The sequence below is a fragment of the Bufo bufo genome, chromosome 3 (genome assembly GCF_905171765.1).
Source record: "Bufo bufo chromosome 3, aBufBuf1.1, whole genome shotgun sequence".
Lineage (NCBI taxonomy): Eukaryota > Metazoa > Chordata > Amphibia > Anura > Bufonidae > Bufo > Bufo bufo.
Window position 1 is genome coordinate 42,975,312 of NC_053391.1, and position 21,883 is coordinate 42,997,194.

The 21,883-nt window shown below is 42.7% G+C and overlaps 1 protein-coding gene across 2 annotated transcripts in view; it reads right to left on the reverse strand.

The window, feature by feature from the left end:
• Positions 1 to 21,883, reverse strand: part of MRPS6 (mitochondrial ribosomal protein S6) — a 58,768-nt gene that overhangs the window by 17,965 nt on the left and 18,920 nt on the right. Inside the window, exon 2 of one of the 2 annotated variants that reach the window (XM_040423137.1) lies at positions 21,818 to 21,872. The exons of the other annotated variant lie outside the window; for it this stretch is intronic. Coding sequence (XP_040279071.1) covers positions 21,818 to 21,865 — 48 coding nt within the window. The 5' untranslated portion in view covers positions 21,866 to 21,872. The remainder of the gene's footprint in view (positions 1 to 21,817; positions 21,873 to 21,883) is intronic. 2 annotated transcript variants of the gene reach the window in all.

Consider the following 21,883-nt stretch of genomic DNA (forward strand, 5'->3'; position numbering starts at 1 on the left):
GGCACCCTATCTGGCATGAAACTAACTCTGTGCAACATATACTCTCCTAATTCAGGCCAAATCTCTTTTCTCTCCTCTGTTTTGTCAACCTTGAGGACATCTCATAATTCTGCTTTAATACTGGGCAGGGATTTTAATGTCCACTCTTCTGAAACGGCGGATAGATTTGCCATACGCTCCACTCCTCCTTCCCATACTTCCTCCCGTCTGGCTAGGAGCTTTCGTAAACTTATACATTCCCACTCCCTTTATGATCTATGGTGAATAGATAACCCTACTGCACGGCAGTATTCATTCTTTTCCCATTCGCACCAAACGCACACTAGAATTGACTTTTTCGCGGGCAATATCCTGACCCTTCAGTTGATGTCCTCAGCCATGCTGGGCCCAATCACCTGGTCAGACCACGCCCCCCTAAGCGTAGAATTGAATTTGGCAGCTCCCCCTTTGAAACTTACTCACTGGCATTTAAATGAAACCCTTCTGACTAATGTAGCTGCGCGGGAGGAACCGAGAACTCACTTAATCATCAATTACTTCCATCAATATGGGGATACTATGGGAGGCCCAGAAGGCAGTCTTCCGAGGATGTTGTATCTCAACAGCCTCTAGGATTAAAAAAAAGATAGAGATAGTCACCATAGACTGTGCCTGATGGAATTGCGCCAGACTGAACGAGATCTGGCTGTCCGACCGTCAAAACACGTTTTACGGAAGATTCTCGACCTTAGAAACCATTTAAAAAGCCACTCACTTAATGAAACAGAAAAGCTCCTGAGATACTCTAGGCAACATTTCTTCGAATTTGGTAATAAACATCACAGATTATTAGCAAAACAGCTACGCGACCGCGAAACCGCATCTACCCCCCAGGTTATTTGGATCCAGAAAAGATTGCTGACATTTTTCACTCATATTATGCCTCCCCTTCAGAGCTTCCTAACGACCCAGAGGCTAGATCCCAAGCGTTAGATAACCATTTATCTGACTGTGCCTTGCCTACTCTGCCTTCAGAGGCCTTATCATACCTCAACCGGCAGATTACATTGGAGAAACTGAGGGAAATAAAACAGGACTTGCCGGGAAATAAAGCGCCAGGGCCTGATGGCCTCACATATCATTACTATAAAACATATAATGAGATCTTGCTTCCACATATGGTTCCCCTGTTCAACTCCTTCCTGTCAGGAGAACCTACACCACAGACCATGCTGAACCAGGAAAGGATCCTTCAGAGTGTGCCAGCTACCGTCCAATCAGCCTGCTGAACTCAGATCTTAAGATCTTTACAAGATGAGTGATTGACGCGGTCAATAAGGAGTCGACTGAGGCTCTGCTTCTCAGCCTTGACGCAGATAAGGCTTTTGACCGTCTGAACTGGTCTTTTATGTTCTATACGCTATAAAGATTTGGGTTTAAGGGCCCATTCCTAGAAGCACTCAGAGGGCTTTATTTGGCTCCTGCAGCTTGTGTCAATCTACCCCATGCATGCTCCTCTGTGTTCCATATTAAAAATGGAACTCGGCAAAGCCGTCCCCTATAACCGCTTCTCTACGTACCGAGTATTGAGCCCCCTAGGTGCTCGGATCTGCGCAAACCCAGACATCTGGGGCATCCGAATAAAAAGACCGATCCTTTACCATATCTTTATTTGCAGATGATGTTCTTTTAACACTAACGAACACAGTCATTTACCTTCCTAATCTACATGAATATAGTAGACTTTCAAGATACAAAATAAACAATACAAAAACAGAAGCATTACCCTTGAATATTTCACCACAAACTTTAAAACGCTTTACAACAGTCTTTTAACTACTCCTGGCAGAATAGTTCTATAAAATACTTATGGGTTCATATTACTTCTACTTACCCTGCTCTATATGGAGCAAACTTCCCCTCGGTAATAGCCAACGTCAACGCACTTTTTAATAAGTGGAAATCCCTGCACATATCTTTATTAAGCCGCAGCAATTAAGATGCCAGTTTTGCCTAAATTCCTATATTTATTTGAGACACTCCCAGTTAGAGTGCCGGCAGGGATTCTACGCCAAATCCAATCGGCCTCTCTCACATTTGTATGGAACAATAAAGGACACCGGATTGCCAAGTCGGTCCTGACCTCTAAGAAAACTCGGGGTGGCCTTTCATTACCGGACATAACCCTCTACTATTATGCCACACATCTTAGACACCTAGTTTCTTGGACTGAAAGAAGCAAAAGTGGTGCGCTCACCTGAGGCAAATAGAGGATGCACGGACCAAGCCAGGAACCTTGGCATGAAGCTGTATAACCAGTAAAAAAGAGAAGGGTCCAGCTGTCAAATAACATGGAATCTTTTAATAATTCAGTGCAATAATCATGAGTAAGGATCTATATTGGCAAAGATTCGAAACGCGTAGACCTGGATGAACATGGTTTTATTGCACTGAATTATTAAAAGATTCCATGTTATTTGGAAGCTGGACCCTTCTCTTTTTTACTAGTTTCTTGGACTACTCTCCATTTTTTTTATAAATGGACGGAAGCAGAACGATTTTGGCTAGCTCCTACTCACATGAGTGCTATGATATGGGGGCGTACGGCTAATATCAGGCCTCAGAACTTACTAGGCCCCATGGTATTCACTAGAAACTTGTGGTTAACCTGCAAGATTAAATTTAATCTCTCCACTTTACATTCCTCCCTTGTGCAGTTTCTATTCACTCCACATTTAAGTAATAGCAGTGACTCACGGCTGGTCCCTGGATTGAAAAAGGACTTTATCGGTTTCATGACCTGCGGAAACCTCTCACAAATCGTCTCTTATCGTTTACAGAACTACAAAGTAAATATGGTTTCCCCTCCACCTCCGCATTCCACCATCAACAAATAACCCATTACTGCCACTCGGTCACTGTCTGTTTAGACTAAGAGGTCCATCAGCTAAAGGTCTTATTTCTGACATGTATGATCTGCTCTCTTCCAAGAGCTATCTAATAGGAGGGGGACATTTATATATGAGACAGTGGGAAAAGTGGCTAAATAGGGAATTCCCACTAGATCTTTGGAGCGCGATATGGTCGAGGGCTTTCACTAGTTCATCTTGTGTAACCTACAAAGAAAACTAACTAAAATTGTCGATGCATTGGTATCATACCCCAGAGGGTCTGCACAATTTGAATAGGAGCATCCCTAATGTTTGCTGGAGATGCTTGGCTAATGGCGCATCAATCTATCACATTCTCTGGGAATGTCCTTTAGTGTTTCCCTTCTGGGATATGGTGGCCTCTGTAATAGGAGAAATCCTACGGTATTCAGTGGTGTTGGATCCACTGACATGCCTGTTAAATGTACCACCTAGAGGTATGAGAGGTCCCGTCTCCAGGCTGCTCCTCCACCTACTTACTGCGGCAAAATGTCCGATAGCACTTTTCTGGAAGAAAACTACTCCTCCATCTAGGGTGGATTTTTATTCTCGTATCCAAGAGATACGCTCCTTAGAATACCATACGGCCCTATCGCAGGGAACCGTGGACAGGTTTTTGCAGATTTGGTCCCTCTGGGATACCCATCATGCTGACTTACACTTGTAGAGCGAAGGAGAGAATGACTTATTACCTATAGATTACACCCCCTCCCCTTTTCGTTTTCTTTACATTTTCTTCACATGTACTGTACGCCAGTTTTGTTTCGTACTCTATAAGTTGGTGTAATAATATCCTATGTCTTGTTTTTTCATGTCATTTAATGATATCTATGCAATATATCTTACATGTATATCGAAAAATGTTTAATAAACAAAGTTTAAAAAAATGTAATTAAAAAAAAGACAAATTTGTTTGAGGGCCAGGAGTAGATGGGGCTTTCAAGGGCTTGTCCAGTTTTGTAAAATTGATGGTTTATTCTTAGGATAGACCATCAATCAAGATCAGTGAAGGTCCAACTCTCTTCAATAGGCTGTTTGAGATTTGCATTTGGGTTGCTGGATATTGTTCGCAGCTGATGTTCTAAGTTTTGGAGGACTGAGCACTTCAAATTAAGTTAAGGAGGCAAGTAATACAATATGGCTGCTACAGAGATGATGTCTCTTGCCAATATGTCAGGTAGTCAGAATTTTGGCTTGATATCTCGTTTGTTAGTGGAGAGTGATTGTGTTGTATGTCTTGCACATGAACGGTCATAATTAGGAGATGGGTTCTCGTTGGGTTTTTCCACCATAAAAGGTATTATGAAGAAAAGATGTGCCAGATACCTGAAGCATATCATGCTGACTGCATACAGAACCCGTTGTCACCATCCATATCAATATCCCAACCTAAAAAATGGTAAATATGTGTTCATGTGTGTAAACCTTCATGAGGGTGGCGTTTTGATTCCACAAAAATTAGATCTGAATCTCTCGGTAATTAAGCCTCAAACGTTGAGCTCCTAAACCCAAGCTATTTTATCTCAATAGACAAGATATTACATTTCTAATCTTTCGAGGGATTACGCCTTAAAGCGTGATCCAGCAAAAACATGGCCGTTTTCTGTCAAAAACAGGACCACACTTGTCCCTAGGTAGCGTTCAATATCGCATTTCTGTCCTGTTCACTTCAATGGAGCCTATGAGCAGTACCAGACAACCCGCGGACAGGTGTGGCAGCATTTTTGAAAGAGGGCAGCCATGGTTTTCCTAATCCTTGACAACCTCTTTAATTTATAAGGTAGAGAACTTGTGATACTATAGATAAAGTAGTCGTCGAGCCCGCAGGTTGTGCAGCACCTGTTGTTGTATGTCAAGTATATCATTAGCAGGAACTGCGAGGATCAACATTGTCTAGATGTATCTCACAGGAATGACATATCTGGGGCAGTGGCGTCAGCCATGTAACAGAGGCGGTCCTGTGTAAAATCTCTCATAAACTGCCTATAACCAGCACATATGTGAATAACGAGCTGAACAACCACATAAACCAAACAAATATCCACAGTTCAGGAAACTCATAACACACAACACATACACTATAACTGTTTTTTACTGTAATTTCATATCCGGCTTAAACGGAACCTGTCAGCACCAAAATGCATCATAAACCGCCAGCAGTACCTTAAAGCTGTTAACATCCGGCTACTAACGATGTACTTGTGTAAGATGTCTGAGGTACATGATCGCTGTAAAACAGCTTTTATTCCCCCGCAGGTCGTATGCAAATGAGGCTTCCTTGCTTCGAGTCTAGGTAAGCACGCCGCCTAACCATCCCCTCTTTTAGTAAATTGAGCGGAGGAGCTTGACTGGGAGAAAATTTGACTCTTCTCTGGTCAAGCATGTAAGATATGACTCTTTTCCGTTAATTAGCATAAAAGGCGGGAAAGCGTTATAGGGCGATAAAATAGGACAGGTTAGTCCTGAGAAGATTATGGATAGATCGCTGGGAACCATCAGGGTAACCAAGCATTAAGGTACATTTGGTTTTATATGTCAGAACATGGTGACAGGTTCCCTTTAAAAGGGGTTGTCCACCAGCTGTTTCTCCGTTATCAATGTGGAAGACGCATTCTTACTATTCATCAAGCAACCATCGTATCTATTCAATACACAGTCCACCAGAATAATGCTGCTTCCACCATGGTTCATTATAGAAAGCTGGCCTAAGGATTTGGTAAGGCAACCTTCAGACTCGAACTTCTCTATTTCTCCACACTCGAATCAGTGTAAGATTGGGGTTCCTTAGGCTCACCAGAGGAAGTAACTTTTGGTGCCCAATCCCTACATCTGTGATGGCTAACCTCCGACACTCCAGCTGTGGTAAAAACTATGACTCTCAAAATGTACATTTGCTTGGATGTTCTCAGAACTCTATAGAAATGAATGGAGCATGCCTGGAGTCGTAGTTTCACCACAGCTGGAGTGCAGGAGGTTAGCCATCCCTGGACCTTTGGGGCCAACTATGGTATTAGAGCTGGGGTCTACCAGAGCATGCTCTGGTATTTTGGTGGTAGAGTCCGACCCTGCTCGGACTCCATCATTAATGGCTCATGTATAGTAACATAGTAACATAGTAACATAGTACATAAGGCCGAAAAAAGACATTTGTCCATCCAGTTCGGCCTGTCATCCTACAAGTTGATCCAGAGGAAGGCAAAAAAAAACCCTGTGAGGTAGAAGCCAATTTTCCTCACTTTAGGGGAATAAAAAATTCCTTCCCGACTCCAATCAGGCAATCAGAATAACTCCCTGGATCAACGACCCCTCTCTAGTAGCTATAGCCTGTAATATTATTACACTCCAGAAATACATCCAGGCCCCTCTTGAATTCCTTTATTGTACTCACCATCACCACCTCCTCAGGCAGAGAGTTCCATAGTCTCACTGCTCTTACCGTAAAGAACCCTTTTCTATGTTTGTGTACAAACCTTCTTTCCTCCAAACGCAGAGGATGTCCCCTCGTCACAGTCACAGTCCTGGGGATAAATAGATGATGGGATAGATCTCTGTACTGCCCCCTGATATATTTATACATAGTAATTAGATCTCCCCTCAGTCGTCTTTTTTCTAACGTGAATAACCCTAATTTTGATAATCTTTCAGGGTACTGTAGTTGCCCCATTCCAGTTATTACTTTAGTTGCCCTCCTCTGGACCCTCTCCAGCTCTGCTATGTCTGCCTTGTTTACAGGAGCCCAGAACTGTACACAGTACTCCATGTGTGGTCTGACCAGTGATTTGTAAAGTAGTAGGAATATGTTCTCATCACGGGCATCTATGCCCCTTTTGATGCAACCCATTATCTTATTGGCCTTGGCAGCCGCTGCCTGACACTGTTTTTTGCAGCTTAGTTTGCTGTTTATTAAAATTCCTAGATCCTTTTCCATGTCAGTGTTACCGAGTGTTTTACCATTTAGTATGTACGGGTGACTTGCATTATTCCTTCCCATGTGCATAACTTTACATTTGTCAGTGTTAAACCTCATCTGCCACTTATCTGCCCAAGCCTCCAATCTATCCAGATCCCTCTGTAGTAGTATACTGTCCTCTTCAGTGTTAATTACTTTACACAGTTTAGTGTCATCTGCGAAAATTGATATTTTACTATGCAAGCCTTCTACAAGATCATTAATAAATATATTGAAGAGAATAGGGCCCAATACTGACCCCTGAGGTACTCCACTAGTGACAGTGACCCAATCTGAGTATGTACCGTTAATAACCACCCTCTGCTTTCTATCATTGAGCCAGTTACTTACCCACTTACAGACGTTTTCTCCGAGTCCGAGCATTCTCATTTTATATACTAACCTTTTATGAGGTACAGTGTCAAATGCTTTGGAGAAGTCCAGATACACGACATCCATTGATTTGCCGCTGTCAAGTCTAGTACTTACCTCCTCATAGAAACTGATTAAATTAGTTTGACATGACCGATCCCTCACGAAGCCATGCTGATATGGCGTTATTTGCTTATTTCCCATAAGATGCTCTAACATAGCATCTCTCAGAAAACCTTCAAACAGTTTACCCACAACAGATGTTAAACTTACCGGCCTATAGTTTCCAGGCTCTGTTTTTGGACCCTTTTTGAATATTGGCACCACATTTGCCATGCGCCAATCCTGTGGGACATTCCCTGTTAGTACAGAGTCCGCAAATATCAGAAATAAGGGTCTGGCTATGACATTACTTAATTCCCTTAGGATACGGGGGTGTATGCCATCCGGTCCTGGCGATTTGTCTATTTTGATTTTTTTAAGTCGCTGTTGTACTTCTTCCTGGGTCAGACAGGACACTTTTAATGGCGAATTTATTTCAGCATTCAGCATTTCATCTGACAGTTTATTTTCCTCAGTGAATACATTGGAGAAAAAAATATTTAACAGCTTTGCTTTCTCCTCGTCGCTCTCTGCGACTCCCCCCTCATTACTCTTTAAAGGGCCGACACCTTCAGATTTATACTTTTTAACATTTATATAATTGAAGAACATTTTAGGGTTAGTTTTACTCTGTTTGGCAATTAATCTCTCGGTCTCTAGTTTGGCCGCTTTTATTTGTTTTTTACATGTTCTGTTTTTTTCCTTATAGTTTTTCAGTGCTTCCGTGCTACCCTCCTGTTTTAGGGTTTTATATGCTTTCTTTTTGTCATTTATTGCTTTCTTTACAGTTATAATAATTTGTAAAATTACACACACACACACACACCTAGATACAAAATAATTACTAAAAAGTGGACTGTAGTTAAACGACGGGGACTTTAGGCTTCTCATTGTTTTCATCACAATTTTTTGATGCTCGAGTCAGTAAATTTTTTCTGAATCCACCAAGAAAAAAAGGACTCCACAGCTCTGAATAAGGGCTCATGCAAACCACCATTGATTGTTTTGTGGTCTGCAAATTGCAGATCCGCAAAATACGGATACCAGCTGTGTAGGGCAGCAGTAAACGATTATTTTAGAAATAGAGTATTCTATCGATTATTTTTTACGAGTAATCTAATAAGAATTTTTTTTTGTTTTTCCTTTATAAAAACTCATCAGACCCCCTATCATCAATCCCCAACACCTTTGGTCCCCCCCTGTGCGATCAGCCCAAGTGCATCAGTTCCCCCGGTGCCATCAGATCCACTATCCCCGGTGCCATCAGCGCCACCGCCACCCCCACCCTTGGGCCAGCCGCTCTCCCCCTCCCCACCCTTGGGCCAGCCGCTCTCTCTCCCACCTCCCCCCTTGGGCCAGCAGCTCACCCGGAGTGCACAGTATCATTGGTTGCTATGACGCTGTGCACTCCGGGGCGCCCGGCCTTAATCACACCAACTTACCTTTCCAGCAGGGGCGCCGGCGACACTCCCATCATTCCGCGCTGCTCTGCATCTGACGTCACACAGCGCGCCAGGTCACGGCGTGCGTACGTCAAGAGGTGAGTGCAGCTCGGGACCATGGACGTACTATGGAGTGTCCGGAGGCCCCCTGCTGGAAAGGTGAGTATTCCGAGCACAGCGGGAGTAATACACAAACGTGACACAAACGAAACCTCAGTGCAAAAAATCTGCATCGAGGATTTTTTGTGTGTCGAATTACTCGATTTAGTTGAGTATTCGTTGCAGCCCTACAGCTGTGTGCATCCTGCATTTTGCGGAACTGAACATCAAGGCCATAAGGCCATCAAGATGATAATGTGGATAAGAATAGGACGTTCTATATTTTTGCGGATGCTGTGCCACATCTTTTGCGGCTCCACTGAAGTGAAGGGATCTGTATACAACCTGCAAAAAAAAAAAAAAAAAAAAAAGAAAGAAGGATGTGGATCGGATGCAGAGAAAGAAAAAGACGTTGATGTGCATGAGGCCTAAAAGCTATGATTCTGTCCCAGATCTGTAGTAAGACTGCTCCCAACAGACCTTACTGAAGTAAAATCCTACAACCAAGTTTCTGCGATTTAGATGAGAAGAACAGTGCTTCATTATGAGGTATTTTTGTGAATAGAAACCCTTGTCTGTAAGTGATGGACTCCCCTCTAATAAACCCTTTGCGCCCCCGGACATAACTTTACATATAAAATGCACGAGAAGTGGATGGAACAGAGTCTGCTCCACATGACGTGGGTGCCGTCCGTCTAATACAATGCTACAAGAAAATTTAGACTGGCACATTCTTATTCATAGTCATATGTGCATATCCATAAAGCAAGCATAGCTGATAAAAAAATAAATTACTGCACACACATAAGGAGTAAAGCTGAGAAATGGGGATCATTCTAAATTCAAGTGGTATTATACCTACTATAAATGGATCAATGGAAGCTCTTAGCGGACATTTCGCAGACTGGTCACTTGACGCTTGGTAGATGGGCCCGACACAAGTTTGATCAAAAAGTGCGCTAAGAGCTTCCATTGATCCATTTACAGTAGGTATAATACCACTTGAATTTAGAATGATCCCCATTTCTCAGCTTTACTGCTTATAGGTCTAATACAATGTACACCCGCTGGCAATAAACATGATCAGGGATAACTCAAAAGGCCTGGTCATTTAACCCTTCAGATGTCATTATCAATAGGGATCATTGTAAACTACAGTATAAGTGATCAATTGCATCAAGTGACAAGGTGGAATAACAAAAAAACTAAATGAAATGAAAACAGGAAGTTCTGCATGTAAACATCCTGCCAGGATGCAGTGAGGCTGAGAACAGGGGGAAGGAAAGTGCCGACATGTAAAAACGGGGATACCATTGGAAGGTAAAAACAAATTTTGGGACCGGAGAACAGATTTAAAAGGCGCTTTACACAGGGCGATAATTAGGAAGGAATATTTGGTCGACAGATCATTGCTGTGCTTAAACATCCCCACCAGCTGATCGGATCTCTCATTCTGGCATAAAAAAAATGCTCATCAGCAGCAAATGGTCCTATCACAATGTGCTGTCAACACGGTGGCTCAGTGTTTAGCACTGGGGTCCTAGGGTCGAATCCGACCAAGGACAAGATCTGTGTGGAGTCTGTATTTTCTCCCTGTGTTTGTGTGGGTTTCCTCCAGGTACTTCTGCTTCTTCCCACACTCCAAAGACATACTGATAGGGAACTTAGATTGTGAGCCCCATTGGGGACAATGTGATGCTAATGTCTGTAAAGCGCTGCGGAATATATAAAGAGTATGTAAAAGTATGTGTTTGTTAAAGGCAGAAAGCAGCTGATCGGCAGAGAATTAGGTGTAGGACCCCCGTCAATCAAATATGGATAGCCTATCCTTAACCACTTCACATCCGGGCCATTTGCCCCCTTCCTGACCAGGCCTAATTTTGCTAATCTGACATATCTCACTTTATGTGGTAATAACTTTGGAATGCTTTTACTTATCCAAGCCATTCAGAGATTATTTTCAAGTGACACATTGTACTTCTAGAAGGCAGGGACAACTGGGATCTGTCCCTGCCTTCTCTAAGGGTTGCCCTGCTGTCATCTGCAATCTCTGAATGGACGTTCCAGAACCACCTCCCGGAAGTTTTTAGTCAACGTGCGGACGGGAGGTGGTTAAGATTGGCCATCAAAATCCTGGACAATCCCTTTTTAGGCCTCATGTATGCTGATGTATTACAGCTACGTAAAAGTTCACAGTTGCATGGAGATAGTAATATGGCACCCACAGAATTCTATGGGCCCGTACTGCACCTAGGTATGTCTCCGTGTTATGCCAAGCTCAGGGGCGTTGCTAGGTTAAAACATTCGGGGACTGAGCTCCTGATGTTTTGTCCCAGGCCCTGAATGTCCTGCCTGCCAGATAGATACAACTGTATTGCTGTCCTCAGGACAGCAATATAATTCAATCTAATGCCCTGCAAGAGCTGAAGGACCTTTGGTGACATCCTAGGTCATGTGATCAGTTCTAAATGTAGTAACTGAAAAGGACCTGCGATGATGTCACCATCATGTGACCAGTGCAGGAGAGGACGGCTCAGCAGTGAAGAGAAGTCCTGGGAAGAAGCTGTGGTGAGGTCTGCTACATGAGGAGAGGTAAGTGAAGGGAAAGGCAGAGCAATGCTGGGAGTTGTGGTTATTTAACTGGGACTGTATGTTACAGCTGAAGGGAGGGATGTTACTTACATGGGACTAAAAATTTAGGGGGTGATGTTATTTACATGGGAATGTATGTTGGAGGTTGCTAGGGCACGGTGATGTTATTTACATGGGACTATATGTTGAAGGCGGCTGTGGAAGGGAGTGATATTTACATGGGACTGAATGTTGAGGGATAGTTATCTACATGGGGCTGTATGTTGAAGGTGGCTGGGGAGGGGGTGATGTTCTTTATATGGGACTGTATGTTGAAGGCAGCTCGGCAGGGGGTGATGCCATTTACGTGGGACTGTATATTGGAGTGGGCAGGAGAGATGGTGTGATGTTATTTACATGGAACTGTATTTTGGAGGGGGCTGGAGAGGTGGTGTGATGGTATTTACATGGGACTCTATGATGGAGAGAGGGAAATAATGTTATTTACACGGGACTATGGTGGAGGGGCTGAGGAATTATAATTTCTGAGGACACTAAACAGAGGAATATAACTACAGGGGGCACTGCAGGCGGCATTATAAATACTGGGGCACTTCAGAGTGAGCATTATAACAGTAGGGGGCGATATAAATATGGGGGCAATGTGGGGGCATTTTAAATCCAGGGGACATTAGGCGTTCTTATTACTACTGGGGGTTCTATAGGAGGGACTTCTAGATCTGCATTATTTATACTAAGAGCACTGTGGGGGCCCTATTACTACTGAGGGTTCTGTAGATAGCTTTATTACCACTGGTGGAACAATAGGGGGCCTTATTTCTACTGGGGGCTCTGTAGGGGCATTATTAATACTGGAGGGCTCTTCTACTAATTGAGGCACTCTTGGGCAGAACTATCACTGTTGGGGGCAGTATTACTAATTAGGGCATTCTAGAAGGGAATTACTATTTGTGGGACTATGAGGAGCACTATTACTGTGGGGAAGATTATCTGTATGGCACTCATTTTTCTTCAGAATAGTATTTGGGGGTACAGAAAAGTGAGGAACGTAAGATGTCTGTGTGTCACACTCTGCAGAGACGAGGCGACAGAGAAGTTGTCTGGACCGAATGGAGAAGAGGATTACCGAGAAGATCTCAATGAGAGGAGACGTCACCTGGGAGGCACTGGAGGCGAGAGGTATAGCTGTATAGCAAGTACAGTAAAATGTCTTCATTGCAAGCGTTTGCAGTGGTGGGGGGGGGGTCGGTTGGTCAATATGCATTGGGGCTTGGGCCCCGGATCTTTTGAGACCCTAGCAACGCCCCTGGCCAAGCTCCATCAGATGACATATCATGGAGGCATCATACAGCAGCACAAGGAGAGCCTATGGCTCTGTATTATGAACTATTAGGGGCTCCAAGTACACAAAGCCCACATCAATAAAGAATAACAAGCAAAATCTTCACCTTAAGTTTAGACGAAGTGCTCAAAGATACTTAAAGGGGCTGGAGACGACTTACTTGTGATTTAGTTCAAAAACATCAACTAGTTTTGGACAACTGACTCCTGGCAGCTCACCAGTCCATAACCATGTTCATTAAGAGTAGGTCAGGTGGATTGCAGACACTCCAGGAATAAGAGGATGCATTGTCTTTGTAATGCTTCAAGGATGGATAACAGGGAGTGGGTTTTATTACGGGAAACAGAGAAATAAAGGTCAAAGCCATCACTGTGCTACAAAACAACATGAAGCTATCAAGTCTACAAAGTATGATACTGGCTGAACGTTACCAGATGGGCCTCCTGGATCCTAACGATCTCAGTGGCTTGTTTCCCAAAACTTGGACTGTGGGCAACAAGACCTTCAGCCCATTAATGACAACTTTTAAGAAGTGAAATCAGGGAGATTCCAAGAGGTGTGGTACTATGCATAATTAAAATATGGTTCACCCCAAACTAGAGCAGTAGTGCATATGATCCAATCATTAAAGCCCAACATGAACACAGACCCCAGACTAGACATTAACTAAATACAGACTGCAGACCAGCCCTGATGTCAGGACATTGTCAGCAGAAGCTACCGGGAGTGAAGAGAAGGGAGCATTGGCAGTCAGGATGTGGCACCAGGGAGACTTGACAGGTCTTCCAGGAGAGAGGGGGCAAGTAGGATTCATACACATCCAAGATTACAGACACAAGAAGTGATAACAAGAGACACTTTCCAAGGGAAGAAGACACTGTGGCTGTTCCTTCACGGCCCAACAAGTGTCGCATGTCTCTTCCACTTTTTATAGGCACCAACAAGAGTGCCATCTCATAGGTATAAATATAAAAAAAGGCTAAATATATAACTAAATACAGACTCCAGACCAGCCCTGATGTCAGCACATTGACAGCAGAGGCAACCAGGAGGGAAGAGACTGGGTGAGTGGGAAGAGAAGGGAGTGTCTGCAGTCAGGATGTGGCGCCAGTGAGAGAGACTTGACAGCTCTTCCAGGAGAGAGGTGGCAAGTAGGATTCATACATATCCAAGAATACTGATAACGAGGGACACTCTCAGGGGGAAGAGGACACTGTGGCTGTTTCTTCATGGTTTGACACGTGTTCCATGTCGCTTCCACTTTTTGTAGGCGCAATCTCATAGGTCCAAATATGAAAAAGACGTCTTTCAAAGTGTGCCAATGTCTTTACAGACTTCAATGACACCGGCCTGTACAGTCATGCAACATCTGGTCACACTGTTCTACTTGAATCCTCGTAATACTCTTATAATACGTAGAAGCCAACGAATGCTGAGGAGTCTGTTCACGACAATCTCTATGTCAAACAAAAAGCCAATCCACCTTTTCTTTTCCCTCTTCTCGAAGTTGATTTTTCTACCTCTGCCATTTCCGGTCTTTCATGTTTGTCAAGAGTCCTGCTACCATCCCCCTCCCCAAGAAAATGATCAGTCGCACGTAATCACCCAGTTATACTTCTACAGGATAGACTTTTCTGCACATAGGAGGGATCATCTACGAGGAGACATTCATAACATGATCTTTTAGAGACCCCACACCGACTAGAACCATTAGTGTTCACAGGTTGAAGGTCACTGATGTGTCGTCCACATTTAATCTTCTTTATGGAATAAGTTCAGCTGTTTCTAAGATATAGGTTTAAAAAATCAGTCTGCTAGCAGGCTGTCAGTTACTGTTTTCTTTGAATCCCGTCCTCCAAAAGCTCATATATAGCTCTTTTCTCTGATCTCCTGACTTCATAAAAACTCATAGCTCTATTCTTATGAATGGCTTAAATAAGTGTTTAGGAGGTGAAGAGATCAGAGATAATAGCTACACATGAGTCATCAGATGACAAGATTCAAAGAAAACAGAAACTGACAGCCTACAAGCAGACTGATATTTAACTGTGTAATTCAAACAGCTGAACATTTTTAATAAACCCCAAATGAAAAAAAAATAAATAATAATTATTATGATTTTTAGCCCCAAATGAGTAAAATGCAATAATATTTAAAAAAAATACCCCCAAAACTGTACATAGCTGGCTATACAGATTAGGTGCATGTTGCTCTAACTCACCAATTTTGTCAGGATTGGTCAACTTTCGAATGGGTTTGGGGGTTTAAACCAGCGCAAGATGTCCATGGAATGAATTGTCCGACATATTTGTTCTCAGGGAGATAAGCCCACCAGCAGAGAGGTTTGACAGCAGCCTGTCCCCTCCCTCCCATTCACTACACATGCATGCTCATCCAAGCTGTGTGTGCGCATGTTTGTATGGTGGGAATCGGAAGAGATAGATATTTGACCGACAAATATCTTAAGTGTATGGCCAGTTTTAGAAATCCGAGACAGACTTGTGTTACCAGGATATATAGAAGGTTGCAGCAGGTAGGAGCCTGTTCACATGGCGCATATTACTTCTGCAAAATTTGCTGCAGCCTTTCATGTTGAATGCCATGGACCCGCCTTGCAGTTTAGCCCCAATGAATACACCAGATGCAGCTTCCAGTGGCCTCTGTCCAGACACCACACCAAGACAGGACATATCCCTTCTACGAGTGGTCGTGGCTTTAAACCACCAGTCGTGCAAATGGATGTGCAGCCTCCCATGGGAAGCCGACAAAACATAGCAGCTGCCTGAATTTTGGCTCGTTGTCTGCCATGTGAACAAGCCCGAAAGCACGTCATATACATATGACATAGTTGATGTGTTTGGCCAACTTTTATATAATGGGTATGAGGTTTTCCTGACAAAAAATGGATCATGCATGTTGGATTTCAACTGTGGGAGATAAGCAGCTGCCAGAGTGGTCTGGCAGTAGCTTTACCCCCTCTCCAACGGCATACGCCCAGCCTGTTCTAAGTGAAGAAGATGAACAACATTATTTGTAAAACCAATTCTGTGGAGATTCAAGATGTCAAAGCCATACGTTAATATTTCACTGGAGTTACAGGCCCAAAGTCTGAGGGTGCACTACTGACATTTAGATGACAACAGTTGCCGTTGAGATTTCTGGCCAAGGTCACTGCACTAAAATCTGGTCAATGTAGGGCAGTGTGGTTTCGGCTTAATTTTCTATATTTCTGGGCTATTCTTCCGTTTCCTTTCTTACAAACAATTTTTTTAAAAAGCAGAGACGCTTTCCCACCCCATGCAATATTTTGCCTTCAGTCTGATCTCTCTAAAGACCAGTCACTCATGCTGTGCTTTATTTCTATGTTTTAGGCTAATTAAATCAAACAGAAAAAGTGTGCATAGTAATGTCATCCAACGCCACAAGATCAATAAAAAGTTGGCTTTAATTTGGCACTTAAGGAAACAAAGATATAGTTTACTCAACAAGAACATTATCAACAACACAAATTCTTCATGGTTTTTGTTAACTATTTCACACACAAAAGAGTTCACATTGTTTTAATTGACAGAAAATATTTTTAACAATACCATTGTGTTAAATAGACAATAAAAAAACCAAAAACAAAGTCTGCATATTCAAAAGGAAAAATAATCCACATATTTACAGGTTTCCGGTACCTACGGCCCTGTAAAACATTGCTTTTCTATATGCCTCAAATTACTATCCAGAAGGTGTAGTCTACTTTGTTTGGATGCCTAAACTTCTGAGACCTCCCATGAAGAACCATCATTTTAAAGTATAGCAAAAAAGCAAGGAGATTGTACATTATAAAAAAGGTAGAATTAGTCCTGGCTACATTAATAACATCATCAACACGCTGTATATTTCAACAGAGATTATAACGAGGTTATAAGATGTACAACAGGGAGTAGCTTTTCCCACCAACAGGCAAAAAAAATTGTAAAAAAAATTTGGCTGCAAGCCCCTTCCCCCGAGGTTAAGCAATAGAAACAGAGGACAAAGCAAACCTAAGACAACGTTTCTAAGCATCAAGCAGACATCTTGTTGACCCCACGTGCATTAGGTTCGAAGTAGAGACTGGAGGACATCAAACTTTCAGGTCATTCTACTTCTGGACTGATAGAGACTATAAAAAGTCCAACTTTCCAGCCCGCCGGAGCCAATTAGGAAGAGAATCTTATAATATAAAGGGAGAGAGATATTTTAATATCAGAAGTGGCAAGAGCCTATCCCTGCGAACGGAAAGCGTCCTCAACAAATTCTGGCATCAGAAAGTACAGCCTAACTGGTCCCGCCCCAGAGGAACTGGAACTATTTTATATTATGTGACAAGTTCTTTATCAAAGAATTGTTGATAAATGATCTTGATGGTGGGTATAATTTTTTTTGCACACAGGTGCAAGTAAGGCATTTCCTTCTACGACCCCAGTTTTGGGGGGCCTCAAAATTTGGACTTCGCTAACTTGAACCCAAGGATAAAAGTCAGGTTTTAAAAGGCACTAAGGAAACCATATCGCTAATGTCCGAAATGTGCTTTATGGTTTCGGGAGACACCTGTGAAGAGGAATGCCAAAGCAAAACTCTGTACCACTAGAGGAAGTGAAGATAATAAAAGTTTATCAGGTGCCATATTTGCCTTGAAGGGACTCGGCAGTATAATAGCATCTAGTGTTTGTAGACATGCTATAGCATAGAAATTCTAGTCTGTAAGGGCATCACCTGAATGATCTGGAAATGTGCTCCCAGCAGTTCTCTTCCCTCACTCCTCTCTGCACTTCATCTAAATGCTCACAACTTTTTTTCCTACAATTTTATTTTATTTTTTTAACTGTTATTCCTCCGAGAAATGTATGACTACATAGGCCAGAGGGTGTTACCAGCTAGGGGTGTGTCTCTACACTGTAGGGAAAAGCCCCTTTGACACGGGTGAATGGTAATCCCCAGTTATTCTAGAGGAATAACAGAGAAACAGCCAAATGCAGAGTAATCAGAATAAAAAGGTGCAGAATTGGTATTACATGGGGAATACAAGTATTTACTAAGACAGATGTGTCAGGAGATGAGAGGGGGAAGGGGGGGAAGGGTCTTTCGAATTTAGGGCCCCCGATTGTCAGATTAATTCCAGACACACACAAGACACGACAAAGGTCTGAGATGACCCCACACACAAAAAGGTGGCAGTGCGACAGAAAAGAATCCACATACATAAATGTTCCATCACATATGTCTGGCTTCACCCACCTGATGGGTCTAACCTATTTAATGGGCACTTGTGATAAAACAGCTAAAGTCACATAGCAGGCAGCATAAACGGGGGCGTCCAGCATTATATACACAATATTACACTGCTTCAAACAGCTGATTGTTCTGTATCTTGTGCGCATCATTAGACTGGCAAAACTCTACACCTGCATACTTGGCTGTGCCCATGAGCACTACCGGTTGTATCTGCCAAACCTGTCTACAGACCCTAAATGGGGTTGGTCTTTGTAGCCGATCAATGCTCCTCCATGTAATGTATGGATGGGCCACGTCCCCTGGAATCATTGAGGCTTGAATATATGCGCTAACATATGGTAAGGGGTGGTCTTCATGAGGATTCTTTTAAAAGTCCCCCCCCCCCTCTCCCCTTGTAGTGACTCCATTAGAGCATCACATATTACACCAATCAATATAAGCCTCATATTGTCATAGTATTATCCCAAGTCTACACCTACTGTTATCATGCGGATTACCCTTCCGATAACATCTTCCCCTCGCAACAGAAGTAAACTGACAAAGGATTACCTATCTATATAGGTAGTCTTCTCATTTGTGGTGACTGCTATGGAAGGACAATATCTTGTATTTAATTTTCAATGGTATAGTTCTGCCACAATGAAAATGAAAAACAGCCAAAATAATCTTCAAAAAAATTGGTTTTTATTAATATTGAGTTAAAAAAATAAAAAATAATTTTTCATAAAAGTGTTCCTTAAAAAGATAACATTTTGGCTACCTACAGTCACCACTAGGGGGAGCTCAAGGAATACCGTTTTATCATTGAAGATCAGTGTATGTAGCATCCTCCTCTGCTCCTTCTAGTGGTGGCTGCAGGTAGAGCATGTTAACTTGCTGTACACAATATATAGGCTTAGATTAGGCCACCTAGATGTAAAGTTACACCATGGTGATCGTGCGGACACAGTAGCGACAGACTGACAGCCGGGCTCCCACTGTAAAGACCAGGATCTAAGATAGACTCCGATCCTAGACATTTAACCTTTTAGATGTTGTAGTCGATAGCGCATCATTGAGCTTTCAACAAACTTTGTATTAATCTGCAGTACATTGTGTATACATAAGGGATAACACTATTTCTCACCATTATATCACTTGTATTTAGCAGTTTTCCTATGGGCTTGCCGAATATCTGGATTGCAGTCCTCTCAGACATGGTGGGTGGAGATTAGTCACCATCCACTACACACAGAAAGTGGTGGAGAATCTCCTTTCTAACTGTCTCACAGTAACTCAGAAGGAGCCCCAGGATAATAGAGGACATTACAGAGAGGTATTGACCTGTATTTTTGGGAATGATGCACTTGTGCTAAGCTATAACCATCCTATGTAGCCATGTAGGCTATGTGTCTGTTTCCTTAGCTCCTGCTCGCTCCTCCCCCTCGACTTGCATTGACATGTGTTAAAGATTCTCCCACACAGATCATCTATCCTGGAAAGGAATAAAGCATTTTGCAAAGGGAGGGTGTACAGCCTGGTAAACAACTGATAGGAGAAATAATTTCTCACTGATAAGAAATATTATAAGGTTTCTTGTGTTTGCTTTTTTGAAAGGTTAGTGACCTTTTAATGCATTATTGAAACCGCAAGGCGAATATGATAAAAATAGCAGAATTTTTCCACCCCCACAACCCAAGGGGGATTACTCCCAATGGTCCGCATACTACTGTAATCTGTCAGGACTGATCCATCATCAGCATTGGAGACCACAACCTATGGCGGATTACTCCCAATAGTCTGCATAATACAGGTTCTTCTCCAAAAATTAGCATATTGTGATAAAGTTAATTATTTTCTGTAATGTACTGATAAACATTAGACTTTCATATATTTTAGATTCATTACACACAACTGAAGTAGTTCAAGCCTTTTCTTGTTTTAATATTGATGATTTTGGCATACAGCTCATGAAAACCCAAAATTCCCATCTAAAAAAATTTGCATATCATGAAAAGGTTCTCTAAACGAGCTATTAACCTAATCATCCGAATCAACTAACTAACTCTAAACACCTGCAAAAGATTCCTGAGGCTTTTAAAAACTCCCAGCCTGGTTCATTACTCAAAACCGCAATCATGGGTAAGACTGCCGACCTGACTGCTGTCCAGAAGGCCATCATTGACACCGTCAAGCAAGAGGGTAAGACACAAAGAAATTTCTGAACGAATAGGCTGTTCCCAGAGTGCTGTACAAGGCACCTCTGTGGGAAGGAAAAAGTGTGGCAGAAAACGCTGCACAACGAGAAGAGGTGACCGGACCCTGAGGAAGATTGGGGAGAAGGACCAATTCCAGACCTTGGGGGACCTGCGGAAGCAGTGGACTGAGTCTGGAGTAGAAACATCCAGAGCCACCGTGTACAGGCGTGTGCAGGAAATGGGCTGCCGCATTCCCCAGGTCAAGCCACTTTTGAACCAGAAACAGCGGCAGAAGCGCCTGACCTGGGCTACAGAGAAGCAGCACTGGACTGTTGCTCAGTGGTCCAAAGTACTTTTTTAGGATGAAAGCAAATTTTGCATGTCATTCGGAAATCAAGGTGCCAGAGTCTGGAGGAAGACTGGGGAGAGGGAAATGCCAAAATGCCTGAAGTCCAGTGTCAAGTACCCACAGTCAGTGATGGTCTGGGGTGCCATGTCAGCTGCTGGTGTTGGTCCACTGTGTTTTATCAAGGGCAGGGTCAATGCAGCTAGCTATCAGGAGATTTTGGAGCACTTCATGCTTCCATCTGCTGAAAAGCTTTATGGAGATGAAGATTTCATTTTTCAGCACGACCTGGCACCTGCTCACAGTGCCCAAACCACTGGTAAATGGTTTACTGACCATGGTATTACTGTGCTCAATTGGCCTGCCAACTCTCCTAACCTGAACCCCATAGAGAATCTGTGGGATATTGGGAAGAGAAAGTTGAGAGACGCAAGACCCAACACTCTGGATGAGCTTAAGGCCGCTATCGAAGCATCCTGGGCCTCCATAACACCTCAGCAGTGCCACAGGCTGATTGCCTCCATGCCACGCCGCATTGAAGCAGTCATTTCTGCAAAAGGATTCCCGACCAAGTATTGAGTGCATAACTGAACTTAATTATTTGAAGGTTGACTTTTTTTGTATTAAAAACACTTTTCATTTATTGGTCGGATGAAATATGCTAATTTTTTTAGATAGGAATTTTGGGTTTTCATGAGCTGTATGCCAAAATCATCAATGTTAAAATAAGAAAAGGCTTGAACTACTTCAGTTGTGTGTAATGAATCTAAAATATATGAAAGTCTAATGTTTATCAGTACATTACAGAAAATAATGAACTTTATCACAATATGCTAATTCTTTTAGAAGAACCTGTACTTCTTTCAGGGTTAATCAACCATGAACAGTATCGGAAGCAGCAAAGCAGTGGGATTATTCCAAATATTCCATCCTACATAATCCACCGATCTATGGTGAACCATCATGAATAGCATTGGAAACAGCAAGTCAATCAGATCAGATATTTGGCTTTGACCCATCATGGTGAGGCACGAGTATGTTTCTGCCTCATTGAGAGAGCTAGAGTCTCCAGGCTGACCAACAGCTTCAACACTGGTCATGGTGGCTCAACGTCAGGATTTCTAGCCTGTAGTGTACTAAATGTCAACTTTCCATCTATCCAATCATTAGAAACTTTGAGATGAAGATACAGTTCACCCCCAAGTTCACATTTCGAAAAGCTCACTTTCAAGTAGAAGATGACAGCTTCCCCGAGTGGCATGGTGTGGCCCATTATGGGTCTAGTTATAAA